The sequence below is a fragment of the Hordeum vulgare genome, chromosome 4H, assembly GCF_904849725.1.
Source record: "Hordeum vulgare subsp. vulgare chromosome 4H, MorexV3_pseudomolecules_assembly, whole genome shotgun sequence".
Taxonomy (NCBI): domain Eukaryota; kingdom Viridiplantae; phylum Streptophyta; class Magnoliopsida; order Poales; family Poaceae; genus Hordeum; species Hordeum vulgare.
This window is the reverse complement of record NC_058521.1, coordinates 528,416,767-528,439,760: the sequence shown is the minus strand read 5'-3', so window position 1 is coordinate 528,439,760 and position 22,994 is coordinate 528,416,767. Positions and strand designations below refer to the sequence as shown.

The window sequence follows — 22,994 nt, the reverse complement described above, 5'->3', positions numbered from 1 at the left end:
TGTTTTTCCTCTTTGATTTTTCTTTCTCCTGCGCATAGGGCTTCTTGGGCTGTCCCACCAGCCCACTAAGGTCTGGTGTGGCACCCCTAAGGCCTATGGGCTTCCCCCGGGTGGGCTTGCCCCCCGCTGAACATCCGGAACCCATTCGTCATTCCCGGTACATTCCCGGTAACTCCGAAACCCTTCCGGTAATCAAATGAGGTCATCCTATATATCAATCTTCGTCTCCGGACCATTCCGGAAACCCTCGTGACGTCCGTGATCTCATCCGGGACTCCGAAAAACATTCGGTAACCAACCATATAACTCAAATGCGCATAAAACAACGTCGAACCTTAAGTGTGCAGACCCTGCGGGTTCGAGAACAATGTAGACATGACCCGAGGGACTCCTCGGTCAATATCCAATAGCGGGACCTGGATGCCCATATTGGATCCTACATATTCTACGAATATCTTATCGTTTGAACCTCAGTGCCAAGGATTCATATAATCCCGTATGTCATTCCCTTTGTCCTTCGATATGTTACTTGCCCGAGATTCGATCGTCACTATCCGCATACCTATTTCAATCTCGTTTACCGGCAAGTCTCTTTACTCGTTCCATAATACAAGATCCCGTGACTTACACTAAGTCACATTGCTTGCAAGGCTTGTGTGTGATGTTGTATTACCAAGTGGGCCCCGAGATACCTCTCCGTCACACGGAGTGGCAAATCCCAGTCTTGATCCATACTAACTCAACGAACACTTTCGGAGATACCTATAGAGCATCTTTATTGCCACCAAGTTACGTTGTGACGTTTGATACACACAAGGTATTCCTCCGGTGTCAGTGAGTTATATGATCTCATGGTCATAGGAACAAATACTTGACACGCAGAAAAACAGTAGCAACAAAATGACACGATCAACATGCTACGTTCATTAGTTTGGGTCTAGTCCATCACATGATTTTCCTAATGATGTGATCCCGTTATCAAGTGACAACACTTGCCTATGGTCAGGAAACCTTGACCATCTTTGATCAACGAGCTAGTCAACTAGAGGCTTACTAGGGACAGTGTTTTTTCTATGTATCCACACAAGTATTGTGTTTCTAATCAATACAATTATAGCATGGATAATAAACGATTATCATGAACAAAGAAATATAATAATAACTAATTTATTATTGCCTCTAGGGAATATTTCCAACAGTCTCCCACTTGCACTAGAGTCAACAATCTAGTTCACATCACCATGTGATTCTAACGAATCCAACACCCATATAGTTCTGGGGTCTGATCACGTCTTGCTCGTGAGAGAGGTTTTAGTCAACAGTTCTGAAAACTTTTAGATCCGTGTGTTCTTTACAAATCTTTATGTCATCTTATAGATGCTTCTACTACGTGCTATTCGGAAATACTCCAAATATCTACTCTACTATACGAATCTGTTTCACTACTCATAGTTATTCGGATTAGTGTCAAAGCTTGCATCGACGTAACCCTTTACGACGAACTCTTTTAACCACCTCCATAATCGAGAAAAATTCCTTAGTCCATTAGTTACTAAGGATAACTTTGACCGTTGTTTAGTGATTCAATCATGGATCACTCTCTGTACCTCTCAACAGACTTTGAGACAAGGCACACATCAGGTGCGGTACTCAGCATGGCATACTTCAGATTCTACGGCTAAGGCATAGAAGATGACCTTCGTCTATTCTCTTTATTCTGCCGTGGTCGGGTTTTGAGTCTTACTCAAATTCACACCTTACAACACAGTCAAGAACTCCTTCTTTGCTGATCTATTTTGAGCTCCTTCAAAAACTTGTCAAGGCATGCATCTTGTTGAAACTTCTATTAAGCGTTTCGATCTATCTCCATAGATCTTGATGCTCAACGTTCAAGTAGCTCAATCCAGGTATTCCTTTGAAAAATTCCTTTCAAACAACCTTTTATGCTTTACAGAAATTCTACATTACTTCTGATCCACAATATGTCAACCACATATACTTATCAGAAATTCTATAGCGCTCCCACTCATTTCTTTGGAAATACAAGTTTCTCATAAACCTTGTACAAACCCAAAATCTTTGATGATCTCATCAAAGTGTATATTCCAACTCCGAGATGCTTGCACCAGTCCATTGAAGGATCGCTGGAGCTTGCATACTTGTTAGTATCTTAAGGATCGACAAAACCTTCTAGTTGTATCACATACAATCTTCCCTCAAGGAAACCGTCGAGGAAACAATGTTTTGACATCCTATGTGCAATATTTGATAAATAATGCAGCAACTACTAACATAATTCTAACATATTTTTAGCATCTCTACGAGTGAGAAAGTCTCATCATAGTCAACTATTTGATCTTGTCGGAAACATCTTTGCGACAAGTCGAGCTTTTCTTAATAGTGACTTATCACCATCATCGTATGTCATCCTTTTAAAGATCCATCTTTACTTAATAGTCTTACTACCATTAAGGAGTTCCTCCAAAGTCTACACTTTGTTCTCACACATGGATTCTCTCTCGGATTTCATGGCCTCCAGCCATTTGTCGGAATCCGGGCCCACCATTGCTTCTCCATAACTCATAGGTTCATTGTTGCTCAACAACATGACCTCCAAGACAGGGTTACCGTACCACTCTGTAGCAGTACGCGAGCTTTGTCGACCTACGAGGTTTGTAGTAACTTGATCCGAAGCTCTAATGATCACTATCATCAGCTTCCACTTCAATTGGTATAGGCGCCACAGGAACAACTTCCTGCACGCTGCTACACACTGGTTGAAGTGACGGTTCAATAACCTCATCAAGTTCCACCACTCTCCCACTCAACTCTTTCGAGAGAAACCTTTCCTCGAGAAAGGATCCGTTTCTAGAAACAAACACTTTGCTTCCGGATCTGAGATAGGAGATGTATCCGACTATTTTGGATATCCTATGAAGATGCTTTCATCCGCTTTGGTTCGAGCTTATCAGACTGAAACCTTTTTCACATAAGCATCGCAGCCCCAAACTTTCAAGAAATGACAGCTTAGATTTCTCTAAACCTCAGCCTATACTGTGTCATCTCAATGGAAATACGCGGTGCCCTATTTAAAGTGAATGCGGTTATCTCTAATGCATAACCCATAATCGATAGTGGTAATTCGATAAGAGACATCATAGTATGCACCATATCAAATAGGGCATGGCTATGACGTTCAGACACATCATCACACTATGGTGTTCCGGGTGGCATGAACTGCGAAACAATTTCCACATTGTCTTAACTGCGTACCAAAACTCGTAACTCAGATATTTATTTCTATGATCATATCGTAGACAGTTTATCCTCTTGTTACGACGAACTTCACTCTGAAACAGAATTGAACTTTTCAATATTTCAGACTTTGTGATTCTTCAAGTAAATACTCCTGTATCTACTCAAATCGTCAGTGAAGTAAGAACATAGCGATATCCACTGTGTGCCTTAGCACTCATTGGACTGCACACATCAAAAATGTATTATTCCCAACAAGTTACTCTCTTGTTTCATGTGGCATATTTTGCATGTCTCAAGTGATTCAAAATCAAGCGAGTCCAAACGATCCATCTCTCATGGAGTTCATGCATTTATACCAACAGGTATGGTTTGCATGTCTCAAACGTTTCAAAAATGAGTGAGTACAAAGATCCATCAGCATGGAGCTTCTTCATGCATTTTATACCAACATGACTCAAGTGGCAGTGCCACAACTAAGTGGTACTATCATTATTACTTTGTATCGTTGGCACTAATATTATGAACATGTGTAACACTACGATCGAGATTCAGTAAACCATTAGGGTCATTATACAAGCAAATAGAACAACTATTATTGTCTTTAAATGAATAATCGTATTGCAATAAACATGATCCAATCATGTTCATGCTCAACGCAAACACCAAATAACAATTATTTAGGTTTTACCACCAATCCCAATGATAGAGGGAGCGTGCGACGTTTGATCACATCAACCTTGGAAACACTTCCAACACTTATCATCACCTCGCCTTTAGCTAGTCTCCGTCTATACCGTAGCTTTCATTTCGTGTTACTAATCACTTAGCAACCGAACCGGTATCCAATACCCTCGCGCTACTAGGAGTACTAGTAAAGTACACATCAACATCATGTATACCAAATATACTTCTTTCAACTTTGCCAGCCTTCTTATCTACCAAGTATCTAGAGTTGCTCCGCCTCAATGACCGTTCCCCTCATAAGAGAAGCACTTAGTCTCGGGCTTGGGTTTAATCTTGGGTCTCTTCATTAGTGCAGCAACTGTTTTGCCGTTTCACGAAGTATCCCTTCTGGCCCTTGCCTTTCTCGAAACTTAGTGGTTTTACTAACCATCAACTATTGATGCTCCTTCTTGATTTCTACTTTCGCAGTGTCAAGCATCGCGAATCGCTCAAGGATCATTGTATCTATCCTTGATATGTTATAGTTCATCACGAAGCTCTCACAGCTTGGTGGCAGTGACTTTGGAGAACCATCACTATCTCATCTGGAAGATTAAATCCCACTTGATTCAAGTGATTTTCGTACTTCAGACAATCTGAGCACACGCTCAACGATTGAGCTTTTCTCCTGTACTTTGTGGACAAAGAATCTTGTCGGAGGTTTCGTACCTCTCAACAAGGGCACGAGCATGAAATCACAATTTCATCTCTTTAGAACATCTCTTATGTTCCGTGACATTTCAAAACGTCTTCGGCGCCTTGCTTCTAAGCCATTAAGTATTTTGCACTGAACTATCGCGTAGTCATCAGAAACGTGTATGTCGGATGTTCACAACATCCACAGACGACGCTCGAGGTGCAGCACACCGAGTGGTGCATTAAGGACATAAGCCTTCTGCGCAACAACAAGGACAATCCTCAGTTTTACAGACTCAGTCCGCAAAGTTTGCTACTATCAACTTTCAACTAAATTTTCTCTAGGAACATATAAAAACAATAGAGCTATAGTGCAAGCTACATCGTAATTCGCAAAGACCATTAGACTATGTTCATGACAATTAGTTCAATTAATCATATTACTTAAGAACTCCCACTCAAAAAGTACATCTCTCTAGTCATTTGAGTTGTACATGATCCAAATCTACTATCTCAAGTCCGATCATCACGTGAGTTGAGAATAGTTTCAGTGGTAAGCATCTATATGCTAATCATATCAACTATACGATTCATGCTCGACCTTTCGGTCTCATGTGTTCCGAGGCCATGTCTGCACATGCTAGGCTCGTCAAGTTTAACCCGAGTGTTCCGCGTGTGCAACTGTTTTGCACCCGTTGTATGTGAACGTTGAGTCTATCACACCCGATCATCACGTGGTGTCCCGAAACGACGAACTGTCGCAACGGTGCACAGTCGGGGAGAACACAATTTGAACTTGAAATTTTAGTGAGAGATCACCTCATAGTGCTACCGTCGTTCTAAGCATAATAAGGTGCATAAAGGATTAACATCACATGCAATTCATAAGTGACATGATATGGCCATCATCATGTGCTTCTTGATCTCCATCACCAAAGCACCGGCACGATCTTCTTGTCACCGGCGTCACACCATGATCTCCATCATCATGATCTCCATCAACGTGTCGACATCAGGGTTGTCGTGCTACTCATGCTATTACTACAAAACCTACGTCCTAGCAATATAGTAAACGCATTTGCAAGCACAAACGTTAGTTTAAAGACAACCCTATGGCTCCTGTCGGTTGCCGTACCATCGACGTGCAAGTCGATATTAACTATTACAACATGATCATCTCATACATCCAATATATCACGTCACATCGTTGGCCATATCACATCACAAGCATACCCTGCAAAAACAAGTTAGACGTCCTCTAATTGTTGTTGCATGTTTTACGTGGTTGCCATGGGTATCTAGTAGGATCGCATCTTACTTATGCAAACACCACAACGGAGATGTATGAATTGCTATTTAACCTCTCTCCAAGGACCTCCTCTGTCAAATCCGATTCAACTAAAGTTGGAGAAACCGACACTCGCCAGTCATCTTTGAGCAACGGGGTTGCTCGTAGCGATGAAACCAGTCTCTCGTAAACGTATGAGTAATGTCGGTCCGAGCCGCTTCGATCCAACAATACCGCGGAATCAAGAAAAGACTAAGGAGGGCAGCAAATCTCACATCACTGCCCACAAAAACTTTTGTGTTCTACTCGAGATAACATCTACGCATGAACCTAGCTCATGATGCCACTGTTGGGGAACGTCGCATGGGAAACAAAAAATTTCCTACGCGCACAAAGACCTATCATGGTGATGTCCATCTATGAGGGGGATTTCAGATGTACGTACCCTTGTAGATCGCACAGCAGAAGCGTTAATAAATGCGGTTGATGTAGTGGAATGTCCTCACGTCCCTCGATCCACCCCGTGAACCGCCCCACGAACCATCCCGCGATCCGTCCCACCATCCGCTCCGATCTAGTGCCGAACGGACGGCACCTCCGCGTTCAGCACACGTACAGCTCGACGATGATCTCGGCCTGCTTGATCCAGCAAGAGAGACGGAGAGGTAGATGAGTTCTCCGGCAGCGTGACGGCGCTCCGGAGGTTGGTCGTGATCTTATCTCAGCAGGGCTTCGCCCGACCTCCGCAAAAAAGCGATCTAGAGGAAAAACCGTGGAGGTATGTGGTCGGGCTGCCGTGGCAAAGTTGTCTGAAATCAGCCCTAAAACCTCCGTATATATAGGGGGAGGGGAGGGGACTTGACTTGGGGCTCAAGGAGACCCAAGGGGTTCGGCCGAACCAAGGGGCAGAGTCCTCCCCTTCCAATCCTAGTCCAACTAGGATTGGAAGGTGGAGTCCTTCTCTACATTCCCACTTCCCCTTTTTTTTCACTTTGATTTTTCTTTCTCCTACGCATAGGGCTTCTTGGGCTGTCCCACCAGCCCACTAAGGTCTGGTGTGGCACCCCTAAGGCCTATGGGCTTCCCCCGGGTGGGCTTGCCCCCCCCCCCCCCCCGGTGAACATCCGGAACCCATTCATCATTCCCGGTACATTCCCGGTAACTCCGAAAACCTTTCGGTAATCAAATGAGGTCATCCTATATATCAATCTTCGTCTCCGGACCATTTCGGGAACCCTCGTGATGTCCGTGATCTCATTCGGTACTCCGAACAACATTCGGTAACCAACCATATAACTCAAATACGCATAAAACAACGTCGAACCTTAAGTGTGCAGACCATGCGGGTTCGAGAACTATGTAGGCATGACCCGAGGGACTCCTCAGTCAATATCCAATAGCGGGACCTGGATGCCCATATTGGATCCTACATATTCTACGAAGATCTTATCATTTGAACCTCAGTGCCAAGGATTCATATAATCCCGTATGTCATTCCCTTTGTCCATTGATATGTTACTTGCCCGAGATTCGGTCGTCAGTATCCGCATACCTATTTCAATCTTGTTTACCGGCAAGTCTCTTTACTCGTTCCGTAATACAAGATCCCGTGACTTACACTAAGTCACATTGCTTGCAAGGCTTGTGTGTGATGTTGTATTACCGAGTGGGCCCCGAGATACCTCTCCGTCACAGGGAGTGACAAATCCCAGTCTTGATCCATACTAACTCAACGGACACTTTCGAAGATACCTGTAGAGCATCTTTATAGCCAGCCAGTTACGTTGTGACGTTTGATACACACAAGGTATTCCTCCGGTGCCAGTGAGTTATATGATCTCATGGTCATAGGAACAAATACTTGACACGCAGAAAAACAGTAGCAACAAAATGACATGATCAACATGCTACGTTCATTAGTTTGGGTCTAGTCCATCACATGATTTTCCTAATGATTTGATCCCGTTATCAAGTGACAACACTTGCCTATGGTCAGGAAACCTTGACCATCTTTGATCAACGAGCTAGTCAACTAGAGGCTTACTAGGGACAGTCTTTTGTCTATGTATCCACACAAGTATTGTGTTTCCAATCAATGCAATTATAGCATGGATAATAAATGATTATCATGAACAAAGAAATATAATAATAACTAATTTATTATTGCCTCTAGGGCATATTTCCAACATAATGAAATATGAATCAATTTTTAACAATACCTAAAGTTCTGACATGTTCATTATACTAACGGATCTCACAAGGTTTCTGTTGAGTTTTGTGTGGTGAAGTTTCAAGTTTTTGGTGAGACAACGATGGATGAATGAACAAGAAGCGGCAAGATCCTAAGCTTGGGGATGCCTAAGGAACCCCAAGGTAATATTCAACGATGACCCAATAGTTTAATCTTTGGTATGCCCGAGATGGCATCCCCTCGTTCGTCTATAATCAATCGATATGTCACTTGGAGCTATATTTATATGCATCACATGATATGAGTTTTGCTTGGAGCGTTGTGTATTGTATCTTGGAGTTTTGCTTGGACTCCTATTTAGAGAGACACATCTTCATCATAATTTGTTAGAATACTCTATGTGCTTCACTTATATCTTTTGAGCTAGCTAGTTGCTCTAGTGCTTCACTTATATCATGTAGAGCACAACGGTGGTTATATTTTAAAGAAATAGTTGCACTCTCATGCTTCACTTAAATATTTTTGAGACTCTAATAAATAAGAATGGTAATTTGCACATGTTATAAGGCTAGTCCAAAAAGGGTAGGTATTCAAGGAGTATATAATAAAAACTTTCATGTAGCTCACCAAAGAAGAAACTATGGTTTAATTGTATTGAGGTAGTAAAGGATATAGATTCATGATAATTGGTTAGTAGAAGTATTGATATCAAAGCTTGTCATTTTCTTCTCATGTAAATATTGGTCATGGCATGGTGATGAGGTGTGAGCATTTTTATGCGTGAAATGAAATCCTATCGTGTTGTTTAAATTGGAGGCGCGTGATGGGTAACTCCTACCAACCTCCTCCCTAGGGGAATGTGCTAGTACTTTTCTTCGAGAGATATAATAAGGCTTTAAAATAAGCATATAAGTTCCTTATGACTAATGTGAGTCCATGGATATACTAATGTGAGTGAATCAAAACTCCACGACATGATATGCTCTGTTGCACATAAGCCACCTTATATCTTCCTCAAAACAGCCACCATACCTACCTATCATGACATTTCCATAGCCATTATGAGATATACTGCCATGAAAATTCCACTATAACATCATATGACTAGTACATTCATTGTAATTATTGGTTTGCATGATCATGTAGATGACATAGTATTTGTGGCAAAGCCACCGTTCATCATTGTTTACATGTTATGCTAGATCACTACACATCCTCGTACACTGCTAGAGGCATTCATATAGAGTCATCTTGTATAACTTTATCATTATATCAAGTTGTAAGTAAATAAAAGTGCGATGATCATCATTATTAGAGCATTGTCCTAGTGAGGAAAGGATGATGGAAACTATGACCCCCCCCCATACACACACAAGTCGAGATTAGACACCAAAAAGGGGGGTGAATTAGCCCACCAAGAAAAAAAGAAAAAGAAAAAAAGTAAAAAAGGAAAAAGGAAAAAATAGAAAGAAAAAATAAGAGAAAAAGAGAGAAGGGGCAATTTTACTATCCTTTTTCCATACATGTGCTTCAAAGTAGCACCATGTTCTTCATATAGAGAGTCTCCTAAGTTGTCATTTTCATATACTAGTGGGAATTTTTTATTATAGAAATTGGTTTGTATATTCCATGATGGGCTTCCTCAAATGCCCGAGGTCTTCACGAGTAAGCAAGTTGGATGCACACCCACTTAGTTTCATTTTAGCTTTCATACACTTATAGCTCTAGTGCATTTGTTGCATGGTAGTCCCTACTCCTCGCATTGATATCTATTGATGGACATCTCCATAGCCCATTAGTCCGCCTAGTTGATGCGAGACTTTCTTCCACTATTGACTCATATGGTCTTTACCTCCATACTCTGTTCCACCTATATGCTATATCCATGGTTCATGCTCATGTATTGCGTGAAGTTGAAAATGTTGAAGCACATTAGAGGTACGGTCCAGTTGCCTGGTTTGACACCGGGTGCTCATGATTTATACTTATGCGGTGAAGACAGAGTCATATGCCATGCTAATATGATTAAATGGGTAGGGATAAAATTCTTTAAGGATCGTATATTTCGAAAGAGTAATGATAATGCTTCTTATATTCATGGATATTATTCTATTGATATTAATTACTTCATCGTTTCTCAACACTTGTACTTGAAAGAGATTACATGTTGGGTAGCATGCCACATGAAAAAATATGTTTTTACCATTTACCTACTCGAGAACGAGCATGAATTAAGCTCGGGGATGCTAATACGTTTCCAACGTATCTATACTTTTTTATTGTTTCATAATATTAAATTACCAATCTTGCATAATTTTTTGCAATAATATGCTATTTTTTTGAAACTAACCTATTAACCTAGTGCCCAATGCTAGTTCCTATTTGTGCATGTTTTTTACTTATGGAGAAAATCAATATCAAACCGAGTCCATATCCGAGTGAAACTTTTTGATGAATTTTCCTCGACCAAAAGAGATCGAGGGAACCCAAGGGGTAGGGCGCGCCCCTAAGCTCATGGGATCCTCGTGGCACCTCCTGACCTAATTCCACTTCTATAATTCACCAAATATTCCAGAAACATCACAGAGCCACCCGGAATACTTTTTCCGTCGCCATAAGTCTCTATTCCACCATGATCCCATCTGGAGACCTTTTTCGGTGCCCCACTGGAGAGGGAATCGATCACGAAGGCCTTCTACATCAACCTTGCTGCCTCCATGATGATGTGTGAGTCGTTCAGCACACACCTACGGGTCCATAGCTAGTAGCTAGATAGCTTTAGTGCCATGTTTTACACGATTCTCGCAGTGATCTATCCGATGTAATCTTCTTTTGCGGTTTGTTTGTTGGGATCCAATGAATTGTGGGTTTATGATCTGATTATTCATTGAAATTAATTGAGTCTTCTATGAATTATATTATGCATGATTGTTATTGCTTCGTATTTCTCTCTACTTTATCAGTTTGGTTTGGCTAATTAGATTAATTTATCTTTAGCGGGAGTGGTGCATTGTAGTCGGTTTAATCTTGTGGTGTCCTATATCTAAGTGATAAAAGAGGACAAAACACATATTTCATTGTTGCTAATAAGGATAAAACGATGGGGTTTACTCATATTGATTGGGTTTACTTTTTCTACATAATGTCATATTGCCTAAAGCGTTACTCCGTTTGTCATTAACTTAATACCATAGATGCATGTTGGATAGCGGTCGATTGGTCGAGTAATAGTAGTAGATGCATGTAGGAGCCAGTCTACTTGTTTATGGACATGATGCTTATGTACATGATCATTGTCGTGAATAACATCATAACTATGCGCTTTTCTATGAAATGTCCAACAGTAATTTGTCTACCCACCGTATGTTTTCGCTCTTGCTTCCGAGAGAGAAGCCTTTAATGAAAACTATGGCCCCGGGTCTACTTAATAAATTTGCTAAAAACCTAAATACTTTGTTGTCTTTTATTACTTTTTATTTTCTTTTGCTTTTACTTTTACATATCTATCACTATCAAAATTAATCCTTGCAAGTAACGAGTCCAAGGGGATTGACAATCCTCTTACCCGCATTGGGTGCAAGCGTTTGGTTTTGTGTGTGTGTAGGTGTTGACGATAAGAGTTTGCCTTGATTCTCCTATTGGTTTGATAAACCTTGGTTCTCAAATAAAGGAAATACTTATCGCTACTATATTGCTTTGCCCTTCCTCTTCAGGGAAAAAACCCGACGTAGCTAAAAGTAGCAGTACCCCTCAAGATCGTGCACCGACTAGGCCAAAATCATCTTGTGTTCAGACTGAATTAGTAGTCCTCCACCTACCAGTCCATCACTTTTTAGCAAAGGGAAGACGGTGATGCCATAAGAGACCGTCGTTATTTGCTAATTTGAAATCACTTGTGGGCACTAAGCATATCATATGTATGACCACACCATTAGAGCAAAGCCTCCTCGCTACATAGTCACACAAGGGCTACACACGGTGGAGAGTGGCCATGCCTCAAACCACCTCGAAAGTCATGCCATCTCCGAGGCTATAAGGGAAAAATGGAAGGTGGGCGTTGGGGCTGACCGAGTTAGCAAGCATACACGATCAATATGTGACCTTACCATGGTAGTTCCTACATGGCACTCACGCTGCACCTTAGCCTTATGTAGACTTATTGGTTTGGAAACATTCAAACTTGTTACATCATCATGTAAATTACCGTATGAGAAGCTTTACGATGTTTCTAATAATGTTTGATTTCTCCCACCACGTAATGTCAGTTAGGCAATGGACACGTTGTACAATGAGTTGTTATTGATGTCGTCTTGCGACCATCATGTAACATCATAACATGTACACATTAGACTTTATCAACGATGGTGACAAATTGTAGGTCATATCTAATAGATAAGGTTGATTGATATGCTTTCTCTTATGTGACAATAAAACTTTAGCATGCAACAAGTTGTCGTGTATCGTCCTTGCCTTTTTCTCTCGTGTCGCATCATTAGGTAGTGTCATAACCGACAAATGACAAACTTTACCAACTACAACAAACTGTAGGTCATCTCCAATAGTAGGGAAGCTTGACTTGTTTTATACCTCCTACGCCATCTAGAGGAGACAATAAAATTTTGTTTGTGCAATGAGTTCCCTTCATGCCATATCTTGTAATTTTTCAAGGGCACGTCGTCACGTAACTTTGTAACCTATTTACATGGAAAACTTTTAACAAAAATGGTGATAGACTTTGGATCATGTTCAATGGTAAAGAGAGATACTTACTTTCAACCTCCCACATCATAGAGAGAAGATAATAAAACATTGTTATACAATGAGTTGTTTGTTGATTATCTCTTGCAACTAGTACCATGGTGATGCATGACTTAATTAGAGTAAGTTTCACTTATTACCTCTAGTTATGACATTTGTGACATCCAGTTTTACTGCATTTGAAAATCTTGCCACATATTACTCCCCCTATTTTTTTTACTGTGCGTATAAGATTTCTTTAAAATCAAACTATGCAAAGTTTAACCAATTTTTTATTAAAAAATATCAACATTTACAATACTAATGTTATAAGTATGAAAATTAATTTCCTAATGCATCTAATTAATTATATTGGTTTTATATTGTGAATGTTGCTATTTTTTAATATTGAATTTTTGTATTGTTATTGAAAAATATTGTGTCGTTTGAATTATTTTCAAAAATATAACGGCCTCGTCGTGACTGAAGCCGACTGGCTTCAGTCGGCCTAGCCGCAGCCGAGTGCGCCCAGTCGGCCTTGGTGTGGCCGATTAGCCCCCAGTTGGCCACGTGGTAGCCAACTATTGGCCGGGCCACGTCGCTCGCACCCACTCGGCCTGAAGGGTGGCCATTCGGCCCTGGCGTGTTCGATAGGTCTTTCGGCCTTGGTGAGGCCGATAGGTGGCCAATCAGAGCCATCCCACCTCCCTCCCCTTCTTCCTCCTCCTCCTTATCTCTTTCTTTCTCTCCTTCTCCTCTTTCTTCTCTCCCACCCAAAAACTCCCCCATCTCTACACTAAATCCTAGCCATTTTTTCTCACATTTTCCATTGTAGTTGTATTGTCTAGGGTTAGGGCAGCCAAGCCATCCGTCTCGCTCGCGATAGGGTAGTCCGCGGTGATTGTGTTGACCATTTTTTTGGTGGTGGTGGTGGAGGTTGAGGTGGAGGTGGTGGTGGTGGAGGTTGATGTGGTGGTGGTGGAGGTGGAGGTGGAGGTGGTGGTGGTGGGGTGGTGGTGGACTGTGGGTGAAGGTCGTGGTTGTGGTGGAGTTAGAGGTGGTGGTGTTCGTCGTTCATCGTTTCTCCACAGGCTTGAAGGGTAAAATTCAACATTTGTTTCCGTAGCATTGTTGAATAATTTTTAGATGCTCCGGTATATTTGGGGAATATATTTACGTCTTCTAATTTGTAGTTGATTCGGAAAATGTCAATTAAGTTGTTTAATTAATTTTAGCTGCTCCGGTAGATTTGGGAAATATATTTAGGTCTTCTAATTTTTAGTTGATTCAGAAAATGTCAATTAAGTTGTTTAATTATTTTTAGCTGCTCTGGTAGATTTGGGAAATATATTTAGGTCCTGTAATTTTTAGTTGATTCAGAAAAGATTTAGGTTTGTCCTTCTTCTAAAATTTGTCGTTGTTGAATAATTTTTTAGGTCAGCAAGGATGTCTGTTTTAGTGAAGTTAGGTTTTGACTATGGTCCTGGTACTGTTCAAACAAATGAGATGGGAGCTGATCTTAGTGAATTTCAGTACATTGAGGTGCCAGTGACTTCCCTTGAAACATGGTCTGTTAGTCAGTTGACAGAATGGCTGGCCGGATGTTTTAGGTTTAATATTGAAACACACACCATCGGTGTTCATGCATTATGGACCCGGTCTTCAAATATTTACTTTATTTGAAGCATATAGAGCGGGACGACCAGAGGGTGCACTGGCTATCTAATTATGTATGAGACATATGTCTATTTTATGTATGAGATTTCTATCTATCATTAGAGACATGGCTATCAAATTATGTATGAGACATATGTCTATTTTATGCGTGAGCTTCTACCTATCATTAGAGACATGGCTATCTAATTATGTATGATACATATATATGTCTATTTTATGTATGAGATTTCTATGCTCAGTTGATTCAGCGGGGATAACACTTATACTACCAATAACTTGATATTACAAACACATACTACAGAATACATCTGAATTAAAAGGCACGACTAAACTACATGAAGGCATCATCGTCGTCCTCCGTCGATGCAGAGCTCTTGCCCTTCGATGATGCAGAGCTCTTGCCCTTCGATGACGCAGAGCTCTTGTCTTTCGTCAAGGGAGAGCTCTTGCCCTTCGATGATGAGGTACTCTTGTCCTTGGTACTCGGCATGAAGATATCGTCTTCGTCCTCGTTGTCGTCCATCCATAAAAATGTATGCTTTACTCCACCATGTATGTGTTGGCCTTTCTTCTTCCATCTTTCATTCAACCTGATAAGTTCTTTCCATATCTCCTCAAATGTTCTTGGAGGCCATCCCTTCCTAGCTAACACATGGGCAACCTCATTTAGTAGCGTGTCACTACTGATGAGTTCGTCCCATGAAACTATTCTATTGTCTATCTTGAAATTGCTAGCTAAGCGCAGAAGACATTCGGACACACCAGAGTGAAAACTACGATCAAAAGTATAATGAGACATCTTGACAAAAGTTAGCTACTGGACTACACTGCTATCCCACCTTAGTGTGGATGGGAGTTTTATAGGTGCGTGAGAGCGAGGCGGGAAAGAAATGACGGGAAAGTGAGGCGGGGAAAAAATGGCGGGAAAGAAATGGCGAGAAAGATATGGCGGGAAAGAAATGGCGGGAGAGATATGGCGGGAAAGAAATGTCGGGAAAGAAATGGCGAGAAAGATATGACCGGAAAGCTTACCATGTTCAAAGTAAGATACAACTTGCTGAAATTAAGATACAACTTGCTAAAAGTATTCAACAATTTTAGGATACGGTAATATAAATCTACTGAATCCAACGTGGATATTTTCCTTTTCCATCACCAGCTTCTTCTGCTTCCTTAGCCGCACGAGCCCTTTCTTTCTTTCTCTGCCTCTCAGCATCACGGGCCTCCTCTTAGTCTCTATAAACCTCCGCGAGTCGAAGTTCCTCTTCTCGATTTTTCTTCAGCATCTAGTACTCATTGGCTTTGCCAACACCAATTAGTACTAATTGATCACGGCTAGGTCAATTAGTACTAATTGGTCACGGCTAGGCAAATTAGTACTAATTGGTCACGGCTAGGCCGATTAGATTAGACAAATTAGTGCTAATCGGCCTAGCCAAGGCCTATAGGAGGCCGCATGCAAAGCCGACAAGCCTGACGGCCTAGCCATAGCCGAGAGGGACTAATTGGTCTTGGCTAGGCCGACAGGATCACATTTTTGAAAAAAATTCAAATGACGCAATATTTTTCAAAAACAATAAAAAATGCAATATTTTTAAAAAATAACGTGAATGTTGATATTTTTTCCTATAAAGTTGGTCACACTTTATGAAGTCTGAATTCAGATAATTTTTATATGCAGACTAAAAGGAAACAAAGGAAATACCTTTTAACAATGACATAAGTCAAATTCACTTGTTAAAACAACATAACTACTTCCTAAATATATAGTTTAGACATGTACTCGTTTTTCTAAAAACGGGACATGTACTCATTGGGTCGACCAAATTATGTCAAAGTCCTTTGTAACCAACTCCCATGATACCAGGGATGTAGGCATGCCCTAGGCAACAAGGGACATGGTACATAACTACATGTTTATTCATTCATTATAGGCAATGTTGTCATTGTAGCCATTATTCATTAGTGTGGCCTGAGGCTAACGTTAAGTGGCTATTTCATAGTCAGTTGCAACATCAATCCTGATACATGAGCTCACCTTTGTTAGTTTTGAGAAACTAATACTCCCTCCGTTTTTATTTACTTTGCATATTAGCTTTGATCTAAGTCAAACTTTATAAAGTCTGACCAAGTTTATATAAAAAACTCAAATATTCACAATAAAAAGTAGGTATGCAAATATATTGAATTACGGTTCCAATGGTATTGATTTTGTATTGTGGATGCTAATATATTTTTATATAAACTTGAACAAAGTTTGAAAAGTTTGACTCGAGACAAAGCTAATATACGAAGTAAATAAGAACGGAGAAAGTGCAATGAGTTAATAGCATGCCATAAAGAGCCATCGAGAAAATGTGCATATAAAAAACTCTAAAGAAAGGGGGAAACCCCAGGCAATGTGGAATTTTTGGCAATGGGCGAAAAACTTATTTTCTATATTGCCATAAACATTTTCACAAACCATAACTAGAGAGCAGAGAGTATTTTACTCTAAATTAACAAAATATTTGGTGAACGAAAAACCATCTCATAGAGCGGAGAAAGACATCATTCAAGAGTCTCTTTCATTCGCATGATTCTAAAAACGTGGGAGTAAGAAAATCATAGGATTGGGATGTCATAACTATCTCAATATACATGATTTTGAGTTGTTTGATTGCATCATATAGGAAAAGCAAAATATATTTTTTCAAAGCAGTTTGACTGGATGCTACAAATCCTACGGGAAGTAATACAAAAACGTCCTTAAGAAAAAACCATATAGGATTCAGTCCTATGAATCAAACAACCAACATAAAAAAATATTCCCAAGGACTCTAATCCTTTAGAATTCCTATGAAAATATTTAGAATTAAAAGGGCCCTAAGGGTTGGAAGATCGTCTGATGACGATAAAATATTTTTCTTCGACAAGGAAAGTTTTCCTCAAGAAAGAAACTCAAGAAAAGTGATGCGTGGAGAGAAGGCTTGGATCACTGATCAGTGATCACGCCGCGGAAGATGCCTTTGCTGATGGCTTCCTTTGGCGTTTAGGAGCTGAGCTGTTTGTAATTTTGTTGGCACGCGCAGGAGCATTTATCAGCAGCTGGCTTTGGCCCTTTGCTCGGATCCAGCCGCGAGACGCGGGGGATTCAGGGGAGGTCCACTGGCCGGGGGAGCAGCCAGAGGCCAAGCGCCGTGCTCTCAGGTGCTTCGGCATCTTTCTCTTTCTTTCTTTTTTTTTGTTCGAGTAGAGTCGGTGCTTCATTCTCCGGCCGTTCTGTAAAAAAGCGAGTAAGTTTTACGCAGAAGTGACTGCGCCTATTTTCACGAAGCATCGCAAGACTACACTTCTGGGCTCTGGCCTACGTTTTTCGCGTAAGCGTAAGGCGCACGGTGAATTCATATAATCGTTTTTCTAACGCGGTCGAGTTGACTAGTGAGCAGCACTGGCGGAGCGAGCGCCCAGCGACCCTGGGCAATTGCCCGGGCTCGCTGCCACTCGTACGGTGTACACAACCCCACCACAACAGGTAAAGCTGCTCTCTACCGAGTGTATTTATCCGGGCAAAACTTGTTTAGGCCTCCTTCACAGCCCAACCCATTTATTTAATCCCGATTACTCTAGCCCACAATAATAAAAAAGAATAGCATCAATCGCTCCACTCCAGGCCGCCACGAGGCGACAGGGAATACCATCGATCGCTCTAGAGTCCAGAGTAGTTATCTACGTCTCCTCGTTTTCTCCAAGTATGCGTACACGCGACAGGGACTTGAAGGCGCCGGGTCTTGAAGGCGAGGCGGCGAGGGCATTATCTGCGGCTGCCGGCTGGGTGAGCTGAGGGCCTGAGGCTAGCGGCAGCCGGCAGGCCGACGGGCGACGGCCGGACGACGCGTGGGCAGTCAGTCATCTACTCCTCTCCCCAGTTCCTTCCTTCCCTGACTGCTTGTCTGCTTCCTTCCCTGCAGTTCCTTTCCTTCTTCTTTCAGTAAGATTCCGTGTTAAATTTTTTTGTTAGCTGTTGCAACTTGCAAACTACAGAAACTATCAAACTAATATGCAGGAAAAATATACTTTTTTGTTAGCTTCAGATTTCAAACTGGTTGCAAACTACAGAAACTAACTTCAGATTTTTGTTACTCACTAAATTTCAGAGATGAGGAGGTTTTTGGTTAAGAGAGCAAGGACTGAAAATATGAACGATGTGCAACCTGAAGTAGAACTGGAGCAAAGGACTGAAAATGTGAATGATGCGCAGCCTGAAATAGAAGTAGAGCAACCAGCGCCTAGCGTTGCCAATGAATTCAATCCAAATGCGATTGAGCGCGATCCGGGAAAGAGGAAACAAATTTGTGAGTATCCTCCTAATATTCAAGACCAAGTGAGGAGAGCATATATATTGAAGGGTCCAATGCAACCAGATGTGCAAAAGTACCATCGTACTGAATTTGGAAGTTCGCGTTCCTCAAGAGCATTTTCTAAATCTTGGTATAAAAGTTACGAATGGATAGAATACAGTGAGTGGAAGAATGCAGCTTATTGTTTTTATTGTTTTCTCTTTAAGCAACCTGGAAGGGCCGAGCACTTCGGTTATGAAGTCTTCACCAAAGAGGGATTTACAGATTGGAAGCATGCGTCTAAAGGCTTCAAAGATCATATTGGTGGACATGGTAGTAAGCACAACTCTTGTGTCAAGCATTATGATGATTATAATAATCAAAGACAAAGTGTGGCAAGCACTCTTGCTAGAGCAAGCAAGGAATCAGAAGAAATGTATAAGATTCGCTTAACTTGTTCTGTAAGTTGTTCAAGGTATCTCATGGCACAAGGCTTGGCATTCCGTGGACATGATGAATCAGCTACTTCTCTAAACAAGGGAAACTTTAGAGAGATGATAGATTTGGAAAAAACTAAGAATGAGCAAGTCAGAGATGCTTTTGACCGTGGTGGAAGAAATTGCACAATGACATCTGGCGACATTCAAAAGGAGCTTGCAATGTGTTGTGCACATGAAGTTAGCAAGAAGATCATGGCAGAGCTTGGTGATAAACAATTCTCGGTGCTTATTGATGAATCACGTGATATATCTGTGAAAGAGCAAATGGCTGTGATGTTGAGGTTAGTAGTTTCACTTTTATTTTGTTATTTGTTTGTCATTTATTCTCTATGCAACCAAATGACGTTGTTGCGTTTTTCTATAGGTTTTTGAATGACGAAGGGAAGGTTGTGGAAAGATTTCTTGCTCTGCATCATGTCAAAGATACTACGTCCAACTCACTAAAGGATGCACTTTATGGTATTCTTGATCATTATAAGTTATCAATTTCAAGGATACGGGGTCAAGGATATGATGGGGCTTCAAATATGAGAGGTGAATTTAACGGTTTGCAGAAAAAGATCATAGATGAAAACCCTTATGCTTTCTACGTTCATTGTTATGCTCACCGCCTGCAGTTGGTGGTTGTGTCTGTTGCTAGTAGTTGCTCATCTATTCATGATTTCTTTGAGTACATCTCCTTGATTGTGACCACAACAACAACATCTTGCAAGAGAAGGGATGCATTGATCGAGGCACAACACCAAGATATTCTGGATAGACTTGAGAGTGGTGAGATATCTACTGGAAGGGGCTTGCACCAATCATCTACTCTTCCTAGACCGGGAGATACTAGATGGGGTTCACATCATACTACCTTACTTCGTTTGGATCAAATGTGGTCCTCTGTGTTAAAGGTGCTTAGTACAGTTGATGAATATGGACGTGGACCATCTCAAGCAGCGGGTTTGATAGAAAAAATGGAGAGCTTTAAATTTGCTTTCATTCTAAAGCTTATGTTGAAGTTATTTGGCATCACAAATGAGCTTTCAAAAGTACTGCAAAGAAAAGATCTTAATATTGTTCTTGCCATGGAATTAGTTAATGATGTTAAGGCTCGGTTGGAAACGTTCAGAGAGAGTGGTTGGGACAATTTATTTGGTGATGTCCAAGAATTTTGTGGTGCTAATAGTATTCTAGTACCAAATATGGACGAAGTAATACCAGTTCGTGGTCGTTCAAGGAGAGAAGGGAGGACGGTCACTAATCTTCACCATTACCGTGCAGAGATTTTTTATGTTGCCATTGACAAAATATGTGTGGAGATGGATCACCGCTTTAGTGAAGGGGCAAATTGTGTGCTTGATTGCTTCTCATGTCTTGATCCCAAGGACTCTTTCTCCAAGTTCAATGTTGATAAACTTGCTCGTCTTGCTGAAATTTATCATGAAGACTTCTCTAATGATGATCGTGGAACAATAAGAGATCAGCTCCTCACTTACATAAGCCAAGTGAAAAGGCATGCTTCTTTTTCTACTTGTGATGATGTTCAAAGTTTGGCTATGAAGATGGTTGAAACTAAGAAAAATTTGGTATTTCCATTGGTATACAAACTTATTGAGTTGGCATTGATATTGCCGGTGTCAACCGCATCTGTTGAGAGAGCATTTTCAGCAATGAAAATCATCAAGAATAAATTGCGTAGCAAGATCAACAACGAATGGTTCAATGACTTGATGATATGTTACACCGAGCGGGCATTATTCAAGTTAGTTGATGATAAGGATATTATTCGAACATTTACAACAATGAAGTCTCGGAGAGGACATTTGCCTCGTGATTTTCTTTAGCGCACTATTGGTATGTTCCATCTCACTTTTTCTATTGCTACAAGCTCTCTGTTTTGAATAACAAATCCATTTTCTTATCCTGTAGTGTCTTCCAGGATGTATTGATGGTGTCTCATGGTGGTTTAGACGGCTACACTTTTGGTGGCAAGATAGATAGTTTGGCTGAGCGGCTCTATGCTTCGCCCTATTCTGTGACTTTTGTTGTCAAGTCACAACTTCATTTGCTCTCTGAAATGAAATTTTGATATATTAGTTCACTTTAAAAATTACATTTATGTGACTGTTATGTTTGTATTTTTACTTAAATATCAATGTGGATTTGTGCTTTGCAAGATTGGTGCATATTATATATTATCTATCCGAATACCGATTTTTTTATTTGCATGCTAGACATTCAGTCTTAAGTTGCCCAGGTTTCAAAAAAGTTCTGGCTCCGCCACTGGTGAGCAGTACTGGCATGTCTTCAGACCACGTGTCCTCTTCCAGAAAATGCCGTCAGCCCACGTCGATGCAATGCACCATCTGCCCGCTACGCTATCATGCATGCATACGCGTAGATGGAGTCAAAAACCGTTTTGTCTTCGTTTTGAATGTCCGAGGCTCGAATCAGGGCACGGTATCCGAGGCAAAGCCGACCATTTTGCCGCTGGTCCAACCTTTGCCCTGTCCGGTTTGGTCCAGCAGGAGGACTTGTTTTTTTTTTTCTTTTTTGATGAGGCAATCGGCCAATCTATTTCGCGCCCGCGGGCGGCAAATCGATGCGGCTTCGCAAAAGGCGCACAAGCCCGACGCCCTGTTTGGGCTGGCCCACCATCGGGTCCACTGTTTTTCTGTTCTGTTTTTTCTGTTCTGTTTTTTCCTTCTATTTTTCATTTCTGTTTCCTATTTTTTTAATTTCTGTTTTAATTTATTTTAATTTCCTTTTTTTGCAGTATACAAAAGTTCAGAGTGTACAGAAATGTTTAGTGTGTATTAAAAATGTTCATTGTATATTAAGAAAATGTTCACAATATATACAAAAAAGTTCACATTGCATTAAGAATTTGTTCAATGAAATAGTACAAATGTTCGTTATGTATTTTTTTGTTCAACATATATTAGACAATTTGTTCAGTGCATATTCAAAAATTGTTGAACATACATTAAATTAAGTTTAATTTGCATTTAAAAATTGTTCATTGTACATATTTGTATTTTCAAAAAATTTAATCCGAGCAAAAATCGAGGATGCTACAGTACCAGTTTGCTAATATGCGGGCTCTATTATTCGTAGCAAACAAAACACAAAAAAAACAATAGTCGGCCGGCCCAAGCGCCTTAGCTTCAGCGAAACTAGCTCTTTTTGACGCGCACGGGCGGGTTATAGGGATTCTCAAGGCAATCGCATGAGGACGTGATGATTTTAAGCCGAGGTAGATTGGGCCAGTAACCCATTAATGTGTATCATTGATTTTTGGGTTACCGAGTAGGAGGAGAGCCCACGAGGAGCTCATCGACACTCAAGGCGTTAAAATTAGCCGTGTCGTGTCGGAGATACGACGACACAAGCAATAGAGAACGAAGAAGATCAAATCAATACAGAGGACACAAGATTTTAATGTGGAAAATCTCTTCAGTATGGAAGGGGAAAAATAACGGACACCAGCGAGTGAAACTTCACTATATCGAAGAGGTTAGAAACACCAAAAAATAACAGCGATGTTCTTATCCCATGCGGCAGCTTACATATGGAGGCACGTTACCGGACGGCTTGGGTTGACATTTTCAAAGCTACATCTCGAGCTGACAGGTTTTGATGAACATTTTGAGGGGAAATTCGCACTTCATAAATGTACT

The 22,994-nt window shown here is 40.9% G+C and overlaps 1 protein-coding gene across 1 annotated transcript; it reads left to right on the top strand.

The window, feature by feature from the left end:
- The first annotated feature begins 18,648 nt into the window (after positions 1-18,648).
- On the top strand, positions 18,649-21,490 carry LOC123446774 (zinc finger MYM-type protein 1-like). Its single transcript, XM_045123317.1, has 2 exons — positions 18,649-19,610; positions 19,694-21,490. Exons 1-2 carry the CDS (start codon positions 18,649-18,651, stop codon positions 21,156-21,158), a joined length of 2,427 nt encoding a protein of 808 aa, XP_044979252.1. The 3' UTR covers positions 21,159-21,490.
- Positions 21,491-22,994: the final 1,504 nt, after the last annotated feature.

Coding starts and splice junctions, on each gene's coding strand:
- LOC123446774 (XM_045123317.1), top strand. CDS start 18,649: ATGAGGAGGTTTTTGGTTAAGAGAGCAAGGACTGAAAATATGAACGAT. Junction 19,611..19,693: donor CAAATGGCTGTGATGTTGAG/GTTAGTAGTTTC, acceptor GTTTTTCTATAG/GTTTTTGAATGACGAAGGGA.